This window comes from Nyctereutes procyonoides, unplaced genomic scaffold, assembly GCF_905146905.1.
Source record: "Nyctereutes procyonoides isolate TBG_1078 unplaced genomic scaffold, NYPRO_anot_genome, whole genome shotgun sequence".
Lineage (NCBI taxonomy): Eukaryota > Metazoa > Chordata > Mammalia > Carnivora > Canidae > Nyctereutes > Nyctereutes procyonoides.
Genome location: NW_026575133.1, coordinates 9,794,145 through 9,807,205, shown reverse-complemented (window position 1 = coordinate 9,807,205; position 13,061 = coordinate 9,794,145). Strand labels below are relative to the sequence as shown.

The following is a 13,061-nucleotide window of genomic DNA, read 5'->3' as shown; positions in this document are numbered from 1 at the left end:
CTTTGTGCCCCGCAGTGTGAGTAGAAGGATCTACTCAGTAACTTTCAAAATATCTAGCCCTGTTTGAATTAGCTCTAGCACTAGCAGACCCCTTAGCGAAGGGCATCTCCCTAGGGCACCCAGCCTTGATGCCTTCCCACATAGCAGATGTTGGGCCAAAGGTCTCATACAGAGAGAAGGGGTGGTCTTTAACTGATTCATTTATTTTTGTATTGGGTCAAGGTGTACAGTGATACTGTGGGTATCAGGCACTCCCTGAAGTTCAGCAAGCAGAGAACATTCTCAGAAGAATCCAAGACCAGTGAAGGACATGGGATAGTCACAAGTGAACGTTGCCTTGGGTTCTGCACTGAACAAAGGAAGATCTGAGAACTGAGGAACATGCACAGAGAGAATGAAGGAGATAATGTGGCATCCTTAGCCTTCTTTTCTTCCTAAGGAACTATATTTTTGCCAGGAGTTCTGTAGGGCCTAGGGATGCCCTAAGTTCACCCATCCAGCAAGGCAGGCTTCTCATTCATCTACATCCAGTATTTCTTTCTCTGTCAAACTTTTCCAAGCATCACCTCCTTAGAAACGGGAATAAAGTCTTAGTCATTTTTGTTTGCCTCCCAAGCTAACTTTACAAAGCCCCAATAAATGCTAGTTAATTGAGTTACATTAAAAACATAAATTTTTTTGTTATGTTGAATGATATTGTGACTTGTAAAGGTTTGCCTTTGAGAGTACTAAATATTCAAACTATCCTAGCCATCTGGCCTCTTGCCACCTCAGAGAAAGAAACTTTCCATAATTCACTCAACTTCCTATCCCTTTGGGTAATACATATGTTGTCAAAATTTGAAAAAGTACATTAAAATTGTGAACAAAAAGCAAATCATCTTCTTAGGTCTTCTCTTAAAGAAATACCCAGGAGTTATTTATTTTGAATAATAATATTAACTCTGTGATACAAATAAGTAAAAACCAGCAGATTCCAGGAAACTTTGAAAAGTTCTTTAGCTTCCATAAGTCTCCTTTTCCTTGATTTAGGAGTGGGGCTAACCTGTGTGCAGGACATCACACTGCTGCAAATGCCTATACAGCTCTCGAGACCTAGTAGGTACCAAAACCAAATCAAATAATTTAAAAAGTCAGCTTCCATTCCTGCCTATTATGCTTATGGATGTAGAGTTTTTGTGAAACTTCTAATTGCCCAAAGGAGAATTCTAGTGTCTCCTGCTTTCTTAAGGCACAGGGGGAATCTGGTAGTTATAGATATTTAAAAGTCACGGTGATCTTGAGTATCTTAGGACTCCTGATAGTGCATTCAAGACTCCTTTCACTCCAATTGCCAAATAAACTGACCCTGACTGAATATGATGACTAGGTGATGATGATAGTGATAATGACAATGATGAATAGATGATAATAGTGATGATAACAGTGATGATGACAATGATGATAATGATGACTAGATGTTGATGCGGATGATGTTGAGAGTGATGAGGACAATGATGATAATGACAATGATAATGGTGATGACAATGACAATGATGATGATAATAGCAGTGATGACAATAATGACAATGATGATCACAGATATGACAATGATGACAATAATGACATGACAATGATGACAGTGACAATGATGCTAGAATGATGACAGTGAGACAATAATGATGACAATGACAATGATGACAATGATGATGAGTATGATGACAATGAGGACAACAATGATGATGATGATGAAAACAGTAAGAAGTAACATTTTTGAATGTGCACTCTGTCTCCCAGTATTGTAGGAGCTACATGTATTAACTGATTTAATTCTGGCAACAATCCAATAAGGAGTTAAAATTATTATCATCCACATTTCATAGATGAGGAAACTGAGGAACAACAATTAAGTGATTTGCCTGAGTTTCACAGCTTTCAGGAAATGACAGAGCTGGGATTGATACGCAGGTATATTGACACCAGAACCAACTATCCCAATCATTATGTATTTGAACCATGGAAGAAAAGTCAGTCTGAGAATTAGATCGGAATCCATGTTCTTGTTCAGTCATTGTCCCTGGTTATCTATGTGACATTGGGAAAATTGTTACACATTTTAGTGCTTTTTTGAAAGTGATTCAATTTTTCTATTTCAACTTAAAAAAAAAGAAAATCCTGAAACCTTTTATTAAAGATAATTCTATATTCTCAATACAGAAAGTGTATTTTAGTGTATCTGCTCTAGTTGAATGGATGTCAAGAGTTCTGCAATCCTGCTGACTTAACCCCACACTCCATCCCCATCTTGGCCTCTGAATTCTTAGAACACTGCTTGGAGCTTGGAGTTAGACAGTTTAAGATTACTGAACTAGTCAATAATCCAAAGCTCTTTAAGAGTCAATATTCTGTGTGTCTAGAACCCAAAGTTTAGGCAGTAGTATTAATAGTTTTTTGCCTTGCGTGCCAAGCCCATTTGATTACTTATGACTCCCTGGAGTCTATTAAGAAATGCTGGACTTTATCTTGGCTCAGTGAGAAAGTGCAGTGATTGATTAATGACAGGTAATGGTGGCACCAGGACAAGAAATTGTGGCATATGTGCTACAGGTTTTGATTCTAGAAATTTCAAGGGTGCCTAGATGTCAAAAACTTTCTGCCTGTATCCAGGTTCACTTATTACAACATCACTATGATATGTCCAGATAGTTTATGCTTGAAAATTTCTAATGAAGAGAAACTTATTACTTCATACAGTAGCCCTTGCCATTCTGGGATACTCTTTTTTTTAAAGATTTTATTTACTTACTTGCTTACTTATTTATTTATAGAGCACAATAAAAGGGAGGAACAGAGGGACAAAGAGAATCTCTAGCAGACTCCACACTGAGTGCTGAGTCCAATGCAGGGCTTGATCTCACAACCCTGAGATCAAATGAAGAATCAGACAATTAACCGACTGAGCTACTCAAGCGCCCCTCGAGATACTCTTAATTGTTCACTGAACTGAGACCTAACTCACTGTGAATCTTACTCTACAATAACACCTTTGTTAGCCCATTGATGCAAAAAACTAATAACTAATAAAAATGTTTCTTATATTTGTTAGGTTTTTTTTTCAAGTATATAAAGCACTGGAAGATAAAGGATCACAGAAAGGTTAGGAAAATTCTCCAAGGGGGACACCTGGGTGGCTCAGCAGCTGAGTGTCTGCCTTTGGCTCAGGGTATGATCCCAGGATTGGGAGATCAAATCTCACATGGGGCTTCCTGTAGGGAGCCTGCTTCTCCCTCTGCCTATGTTTCTGCCTCTCTCTGTGTGTCTCTCATGAATAAATAAACAAAATCTTAAAAAAAGAGAAAGTTCTCTAAGGTCTAATAGCTTCTAGGAGACTGAGTTAATTCTTCAGCTCAACCCTTATGGCACCAAGATGATGCTCTTTCTATTGACACCCAATTCTTTTGGATGGAGGATGCTAACAAAGGTGTTACTGTGGAGTAAAATTTACAGTGAGTCAGGTCTCAGTTCAATGAACAATTAAGAGTACCCAGGGAGAGCCTGGGTGGCTCAGCGGTTGAGTGTGTTGGTCTTTGGCTTAGGGCATGATCCTGGAGTCCTGGGGTGGAGTCCCACGTCGGGCTCCCTGCATGGAGCCTGCTTCTCCCTTTGCCTATGTCTCTGCCCCTCTCTTTCTGTGTTTCTCATGAATAAATAAATAAAATATTTTTAAAAAAAGAGTACCCCAAGGAGTGCCTAGGTAGCTCAGTTGGTTAAGAGTGTGTCAGAGAGGGGGTAATGGTAGGGAGAATTCACAGGGGACATTCTAAGAAAAATGATTTCCAGAAGACAATGGGAGAAAAAGTCATTTGAATCCAGAACTGCATGGCAGAAATTGGTTTCACATTGTTAACCAAACTAGCTGGCTTTGCCTTGATGAAGCCCTGCCAGGCCAACAGCTAACTCAGTGGCTTCAGCTTAATCTGGAAGTCTGACTTCCAAAAAGAAGGAATAAGACTGGGCTAGAGTGAAGACTCCTACATCAAAACAAGAACAGAGACCAGTTTTACTGGGTTATATCTAGTGTGTGGGAGCCAGATTGAAAGGATGGCTGATGTCACATACGGTACAGAAAAGCCACCCTCTATGCTGCTCACCTGCAGTCCCTCTAGTCTGGAGTAGTGCTGTCCAACGGACATACAATGTGAGCTGCAAATAACCTTTACTAAAAAGTCAATAGAAAAGTGAAATTAATTCTAACATTAATTAATTCTAACATTATTGAGATATTAACCCCAAATATCCAAAATATAATGATTTCACATAGAATCAATATAAAAATTATTAATGAGCTATTTTCCATCCTTTAATTCATAGCATGTCTTTGAAACCTGGTATGTGTTTTGCACACATGCCACACCTCAATCTGGACAGCACATTTCAAGTACTCAGGAGCCCCTTGTGATAAGGTGGCTGCCACACTGGCCAGCATGAGTCCCCATCCCTCTTTCTACCATCCTCCTGGGGAAATCCAACTCATCTTGCACAAGATGTGATGAGCACTGAGTGTTATACACAACTGATGAATTATTGAACACTACGTCTGAAACTCAGGATGCACTATATGTTGGCTAATTGAATTTAAATAAAAATTTTTATTAAAAAATGAAAATCCAACTCATCTCCCAAGAGGAAACTTAACCACAGCTTCTTTTGTGTGGCCCTCAGTCTCCTTGGCTGTTGGGATATCCTACCTTTGGGTTCCTGTAGCACTTTCTTCATGAGACCAGAAATCAGTGGCTTTCAGCACATTATATCACAGTAACAATCTGTGTTATCTATCTGCGCTCCCTCTCTCCTGTGTGCTTCTCAGTCCTAGCTGTGTCCTATTTAACTGTATATCCCTCACAACTTCGCACAGTGCAGTTCTGATCAGAGTGGGGTCCACAGACCAGCCATCACCTGGGAGCTTATCAGTATATGGAATGTGTGTTTTAACAAGCTCTCCAGATGGTTCATATGCATGCTACATTTGGGGAATCTCAGATCTGGTGAAGTGGTTTTCAGCCCTGCTTGCATTTTAGAACCACTAGGACAATTTTATAAAGGACCAATGTCCAGGACCACCCTCCCCGTGTTGTGTGTGTGTGTGTGTGTGTGTGTGTGTATTCTCCCAGTGATTATAACTAATGCTAGGTTTTGAGAACCACTGTCCTCTATATGTGGGAAGTGCTCCATTTCAGTTGATTGAATGTGAGAGAGTGAATAAATAGGAAACACACATTTCTACATTGCTATTTGTATGAATGCCCACATCCCTGTCTTGCTCTGGGGACTACATAGAGTAACATTTAATTGTTGTTTCGTAACCATATCTTGTTTCTATTCTCAGAACATCCTTATGGGTTTCAAACCATTTTTTTCTACTACTTATGAACCTCTCCCTCTCATCTCAACATATAACATGGTTTTAGACACATGGAAGTTATCTTGACTTGGAAAACACTTATAATGAGCTATGATTTATTGTGATTTTTGTCTTGAGAGGCAAAGGGAAAGAAAGGTGGCAAACAAAGACATGTTTGCCCTCCTTATATGTTCTCACTTTTCCAGCCCTGTGATAGCCCAGTTTCTGCATTTTTCACAGCAGGGTAATTCCAGACTTCAACACCAAGGTTCCTTACTCATACTTATCAGGATATAACTATATTGTGCTGTAATCCCAGCACCATCTGAGGTCAGGGAATCCCTAAAGCAGTGTTTGTGAGTGGGCGACCTGGATGAGAATCATGTTGGGAGCGTGCTTAGCAATACATAGACTCCTTAGAGCAGACCATCTAACCCAAAACCTCTGGGGTGGATCCCAGGAATCAGGGAACAGGTTGCCAGAGGATCATGAATGCTAGAAGTTGAGAGAAATGGCCATAGGAACTATGCTGCTGTGGAAAGAAACAGAGAATGGAATTTTACTGCTAAAAGCACCTTTGAGGGTAATTTGCAAAACAGTAATTGGCAGATCCAGAACCTGGGGTAAATGGCCTGAAATAGGCTGATGAAGGAACAGGCTCTCCAACATGGAAAAAAAAAGGTAGAATAACAAAGGAAAGTCAGAGGAAGGAAAAGTAACAATTATCTAAGCTCTACTAGTTCTTGTAAGATTCTCAGAGAATTATTTTCCTTTTAAACATATGAATCAAAAAACAAAAGGGCTAGAAAATCTAAGTTTCAACTGGCTTCAAATATACCAAATATAAAGAAGTAATCTCTCCTGTGAGTTCCTAACATGTCTTGTGTATAACTACGACAAGGCTATCAGCTATTCAGGAACTGCAGGTCATTCATCCGCCTATTCCCTTTTAGAATACAGACTTTGGGGGCAGAGACCATGTTTTATTCCCTCTTTATATCTCTAGAAATCCATGTCATGATTAGCATCCACTAGATGCTCAGAAAATATCCTCTAAAAGAATTAGTAAGAAAAATGAGTAAATTATTAATTCTGTTTCATTTTACAATGAGGGGATAGCAACCTCAGGAATTTTAGTTGCTTCCTGGAAACACAGCCTCTCAGTGAAAAAAAAAAAACTGGAATTAAGATCTAGGTTTCTATTCTCCCAGTTTGTTTGCCTATAAATATCTGAAAGACCATTTCTCGGGTGCCTGGGTGGCTCAGTCAGTTAAGTGTCTGCCTTTGGCTCAGGTCATGATCCTGGGATCCTAGGATTGAGCCTGTATCAGGCTCCCTGCTGAGTAGGGAGTCTGCTTCTTCTTCTCCCTCCTCCCTCCCTCTCCACTCATGCTCTCTCACTTTCTCTCTCCTTCAAATAAATAAATAAAATCTTAAGAAAATAAAATAAGAAAGACCATTTCTCCCTGCTCCTCAAAAGGGTAAACATAAGTTGCAAATATGACCCCCAAAGAGACAGAGCTGGAGGGATGGTAGTGATTCTGGTGCCTACCCCCACTCCAGGACTGCCTAACCCTCTGCCAGGGCTTGGAGAGTGTGCTCCTTCCAGCACTCTGCTGAGGCCCATCTCCCTGCCTTGGCAGTTAGAAAGTACAAGATACCTCAACAAGCATAGAGTGACCAGGCAAGAAAAGATCAGGACACAGAGCTGCAAGTGACTAATAAGCATCTCTGACCAATGCACTATCCCTTAGGGAATACAGGGTGCAGGATGTCACTGGTCTCATCACAGATGCCACCCTCTGTTCCTCTTCCCTGTCCCAATTAAGGAGGTCAAACACAAACCAGCCCCCTTCTCTATCTCGTGAGTCAGGAGGAGCCAAGTGGGGCAGGATGAGGGACTTAGGGAAACATAGCAAAGCTGCCTTGTGCTCCAGAGATGGAGACATAGCAGTATCAGGAGAAATGCTCAGTGTTGTGGTCTAAATAAGCTGGAATGGGTGCTAGTTTTTCATCTACCAGCTGCCTATAGCTTAAACATGAAACATAAACAGAAGAGGCAGAGAGAAAGGAACTTGAAACAACCAAGTGTTATTGTCTAGTAAAATCCGTACCTAAGGTCACAGCTGGGGAAATCACAATTGTAACTTTCCATTATAAAGGTAAAAATGGTCTTTGATGCGTGGTGTCCAATGTGGATCATGGCTCAGGGAGCTACCTACCCATTCCTTCACGGGACCTCCCCAGCATACCTAGCCTTTTGTCCCTCTATCTTTGACAGCCATGGACCATAATCAAACCACTCTTCATGGGTGAACACTAGGCACATGTGAGGTTCTCCTCTCTATACAGAATGTTCTGATAAATTCTTTCTAATCTTTGAAGTGTCAGATTTAACAGTTTTGTCTTTCTGAGAAGTTCCCCCCAACTTTCTGAGACTATTAGCCATACTCCCATTTGTAACTCAACATATTTTCAAGTCTATGAATGTTCCTGTCAGATTGTGCTAGAATTACTCAAATCCTTATCTGTTTCCCCAGCTAGTCTACAACTTCCCTGAGGTGAAGATAATACCACATTCACCTCTATGTCCCCTCAGTGACAAGAATATGCAGATTTTAAATAAATGCTGGTTGAATAAAAGAAGAAATAAGTGGATCAAGAAGTTAAGTAATTAATCAGGAAAGATAAGAACTAGAAGCCAAGAACTGTGTATTCTAGTTTTCCCTCACTATAAGTTATATTAATATAATTTTAAAAATATTTATTTAAGTAATCTCTATATCCAATGTGGGGTTTGAACTCATGACCCTAAGATCAAGAGTTGCATGCTCTTCCAACTAAGCCAGCTAGGCACCATTAAAAACACTAAATATATATAATACTAATATAATATTAGTATTAGTATTAGTATTATTTTTCAATATGAACTTCTTTCAATTAATACACAGCAATTTTTTGGCTTATAGTTCTAAAGTGTTAATAGATATATGGATTTATGCGACCACCACCATAGTCAGGTAGTCAAATATTTACATCACTCTGAAAAATTCCATCATGCTGCTTTCCTGTGAAATATTTTCCCCACCCTGGAAACCACTGATCTATTTCTCTATTGTTATCATTTTGTCTTTTCCATGTGATCATATAAATGGAACCATATAGTATGTAACCTTTTGAGACTAACATATTTCACTAATTATAATGCCTCTGAAATTCATCTATGTTCTCTTACAGATGTAGCATAGCTTGTTTATCCATCCATTCAAGGATATTTAGGTTATTTCCAGTTTTGGATGATTATTAATAAATCTGCTACAGACATTTGTGTACAGGTTTTTGTGTGAATATAACATTTCTCCAGGGTAAATATGAAGGAGAGAGATAGCTGAATCATAAGGTGTATGTAACTTTATGAGAAATTGCCAAAATGTTTTTCCGGAGTGATTGTACTATTTTGTATCCCCACCAGGATATGAGAGTCCCAATAGCTTTGCATCCTTGCCAGTACTTGGTATTACCAGTATTATATATTTTAGCAATTCTGATAGGTATGCATTGGTATCTCATTATGGTTTTAATTTGCATTTTCCTAATATCTAATGATGCTGAGCATCATATGTGCTTGTCATTCTTACGTCTACTTTGGCAAGTGGTCTATTTAAATTTTTGCCTATTTTTTTTTTAATTGGGATGTTTCTTATTGCTGTTTTGAAAGTCCCTTATATGCTGTGGCCATAAGTCCTTTGTTAAATATACAATTTTCAAAAGATAAATGGATAAAGAAGATGTGGTTTATGTATACAATGGAATATTCCTCAGCCAATAGAAATGACAAATACCCACCATTTGCTTCAACGTGGATGGAACTGGAGGGTATTATGCTGAGTGAAATGAGTCAATCGGAGAAGGACAAACATTGTATGGTCTCATTCATTTGGGGAATATAAATAATTGTGAAAGGGAATAGAAGGGAAGGGAGAAGAAATGGGTAGGAAATATCAGAAAGGGAGACAGAACATAAAGACTCCTAACTCTGGGAAACGAACTAGGGGTGGTGGAAGGGGAGGAGGGCGGAGGGTGGGGGTGAATGGGTGACGGGCACTGAGGGGGGCACTTGACGGGATGAGCACTGGGTGTTATTCTGTATGTTGGCAAATTGAGCACCAATAAAAAATAAATTTATTATTAAAAATATATATATACAATTTGCAAATATGCTCTCCTTGTGTCTTCATTGTGCCTTCAGCAGAGCAAATGCTTTTAATTTTGGTGAAGTCTATTTATCAATTCTTTATTTTGTCAATTTTTCTCTTGGTGCCAACTTATGGTCATGGAGATTTTCTTCTACATTTCTCTATATATCTATAATTTTATATTTTACATGTAGGAATATGATCCATTTTTGAATTAAATTTGTATAGTTGCAAATCATAGACTGAATTTCACTTTTCCCCCATATGGCTGCCCAATTTTTTCCAACACCTTTTGTTAAAAATAGCATCCTTTCTCCACTGAATTTGTGCCTACTTATTAGTTCTAGGAGCTTTTTATTTTTGTAGATTTCTTGGGATATTCTACATAGAATATTGTGTCAATGAGGATAATAATAGTTTTATTTTTTCCTTTGCAATCTGTATGAAGTACATTTGCATTTCATTTTTCTTCCTTTATTGCATAGGCTAGGACTTTGGGCATGATGTTGAATATGTTGGTAAGAGTCAATAAACTTCTTTTCCTTCTTTAGAACTCTTATAGGGAAAGCATTCAGTATCTCATCATTAAATATGATGTTAATTGCAGGTCTTTTGTAGACATCTTTTGTTGGACGTTCCCTTCTACTTCTAGTGTATTGAGAGTATTGTGCTTTAGACTTTTATCTGTTATTAGCTAGCTGCACGAATTTGGGCAAATTTTAGTTCAGACTACCACATCAGAAAAAAGGAAATAAAATACATGTCTGTGTCTTTTTGTGATGATTAGAGGATGAAGATGGGTGTGTATGTGTGATTTATAAGTAACAAAGTTCTCACTACATAGCACAAAAGAAAAGTATCATGCATTTCATTAGGTTCTGTAAAATACAACATTTCCAGGTTAATGCAGCCATGTTATATGCATCTTCTAAATAAACATGGGTTAGACCCAACTCACTAAGTTTAAAGAAGATTAACTATTGAAAAATTGATTTTAAAAAAAATTGAGGAAAGGGAACATAATATATATATACACACACATACACCATACTTTAACCTAAGTGTGGCACATGACATTTATCCCTATTATAGTTCTGTCTTTCTTTGATTCTTGATAATGGGCCAGAAACTATGCTATGTGTTTTACATTTTTAATCTCATAAAATTTTGCAGCAGTCCTGCACCACAGGCCTTATCCAAATTTGGATCAGAATTTTTAAGCTTTCAGAAAATAGGTTTAACCTCAATGTAAGAAATTACCTTAATAAAACAAAACATAGGAGCTGTCCAGCAGTAGAAAAAGATGTGTCTAATTAAGCCTGAAGTCAGGGGACCTGAGGAGACACTATAAGAAATTTTCAGGAAGGGATTCCTACACTAGGTAGGAAGTCAGGCAGTCCTACAAGGTTTTACCAACTCTAAAATACTACAACCAGCATAGATCACATCTAAGGCATAAAAAGGTTTACATGGGAAATAATGCCAAGGCAAGAATTGTACTAAAAACTGGTCTGTGGTCATCTTAGAGCTTCTATCTGCTCTCCTACTGCTGCTCTGCTTGCTCCTTCACATCCCTACATCTCACTCTTCCCCCAGTTTCTTTCTCAGCAGTAAGAGTCAGATAATATAATTTTGAACCCAAGCTTCACTACCCATGATCAGTGAATTTGAATATGTGGTATTATTTTCCTAAATCTTTTTTCTAAGATTTATTTATTTATTTTAAAGAGAGAGAAAGAACATGAGTGAATGGGAGGGGGAGAGGGAGAGGGAGAGAGAGAATCTCAAGCACCCTCCCACTGAGTGAAGAGGCTTGATCTCACGACCCTGAGATCACAACCTGAGCCAAGACCAAGAGTGAGACATGCAACCAACTTAGCCACCCAGGTGCCCCTATTTTTCTAAATCTTAAATAGCTCTTCTTGTTAAAAAACTTTTTTTTTTCTAAGAGTGTGGACCATCCTACCTCCTTGCCTGCTTCACAGACTTACATTTAAGGATCAAATGACAGAAATTATAACACAGAAAAAGAAAGAGAGACAAAAATTGAGTATTCAGCAGCCAGGCCTATAACAACAGTTGCTGGCTATCTTCTAACCCTTTTACAAAATAAAAACAAAGCAAATGAAATATTCCCCAAAATGCATGTTTCTGGCATGTACCTGTGTTTGGTATCAAAAACAGTAGTTTTCTCTTGGACAAAGCACATGCAGTTTTAGTTAATGTATTTGGAAAGATACTCCAACACTCACAGCCAGGTTAAAACTGAAGCTCTTTACATTTGTATATTGTAGAATTTCTATAACATCCCTCTCCACTTGGTCAGCCTATAACTCTATGAGGTGGGCAGGGCAAGGATGAATAAGTATTCTCAAACAATGCAGGGATTGTCACAGAGCACAGAGATCAGAGGACATTTCCCCAGACCCTATGGTTGGTGGGTAGCAGAATCCAAGACCTCAACTCATAATCAGGCACCTGTTCTTCTGCATTCCCCCATCACTACTGTTTCCATAGATTATTTGGCTCTATTGTTGATTGATGCTGATTACATTTTTATTTATTTCACATTGATCACATATTTTCACATATTTCATATATTTTAAGTTGATTTTAAGCTGATTTTTTTTTGAGTAGAGAACAGCCTTATAGTAATATGATCAACTCTGGGGAAAAAAATGCTTAAAATGGTGCAAAATGATACATCATCAGTCAAATTCCATGCAAGATGTATGCAGGTGCACAATGTACAAAGGGATCACGTGTTCAAGATCCTGGGATTCTACTGCTTGTTTGTAGAACAATATAGGTTTGCTCACCACTATATCTGCAGGGCCTAAAACAATGCCTGGCACACAGGGTCCACACCCATATTTATGGAATGAATGAATAAACAGTTTTGAAAAAAATTGCTTTTTTGGTAAGCTTGACTATAAGAAGGGTTCATTTTTAAAGCTGGCAGCCCCTGCAACTCACCCTGTGAATGCAAAATACCGTGATGAGCTATAGCCATCCCTATTCGAATTACACTGAAGATGCCAGGAAATTACTAACAGGAGCCTCAAAATTCATCACATTAACTCACATCCCCAGAAAATTCATTACTGAAGGTTTATTTCCATGAAACATCTCCCTTGGGACCAGAGGCCTCTCCCCCTACTCTGGGAAATAGGATGGATATGGCAGTAATGGAGCTCAGGGCTTTTCATCTTCTCAAGCCATTAAAATGCAAATTGGGGGCGGAGAGAGACCTGCAGGCAGATCTCCTCTGGCCTAGGCTGGCGTGTCAGCACTCACATCCGTCTGCAGTCCGCACCTCCATGTGCACCAGGTCTGCCTCCTTATCCAGTCCAGCCACCGACCTGGGAAAGGAAGGAGACACAGAAGCTCAGTGACCACATGGACAGCAGATGACAAAGTGGGAAAGCATTCAGGGGATGATTGTTACTCAGAAAGCCACTTTCTCAAGAGAGGACCCATGGAGT

At 38.9% G+C, this 13,061-nt stretch overlaps 1 protein-coding gene across 1 annotated transcript in view; it reads right to left on the bottom strand.

Annotated features, from left to right (window-relative positions):
* SORCS3 (sortilin related VPS10 domain containing receptor 3) overlaps nucleotides 1–13,061 on the bottom strand; it is a 584,039-nt gene that overhangs the window by 146,578 nt on the left and 424,400 nt on the right. Inside the window, exon 6 of the mRNA XM_055299867.1 lies at nucleotides 12,874–12,938. Within this exon, the coding sequence (XP_055155842.1) occupies nucleotides 12,874–12,938 (65 nt within the window). The remainder of the gene's footprint in view (nucleotides 1–12,873; nucleotides 12,939–13,061) is intronic.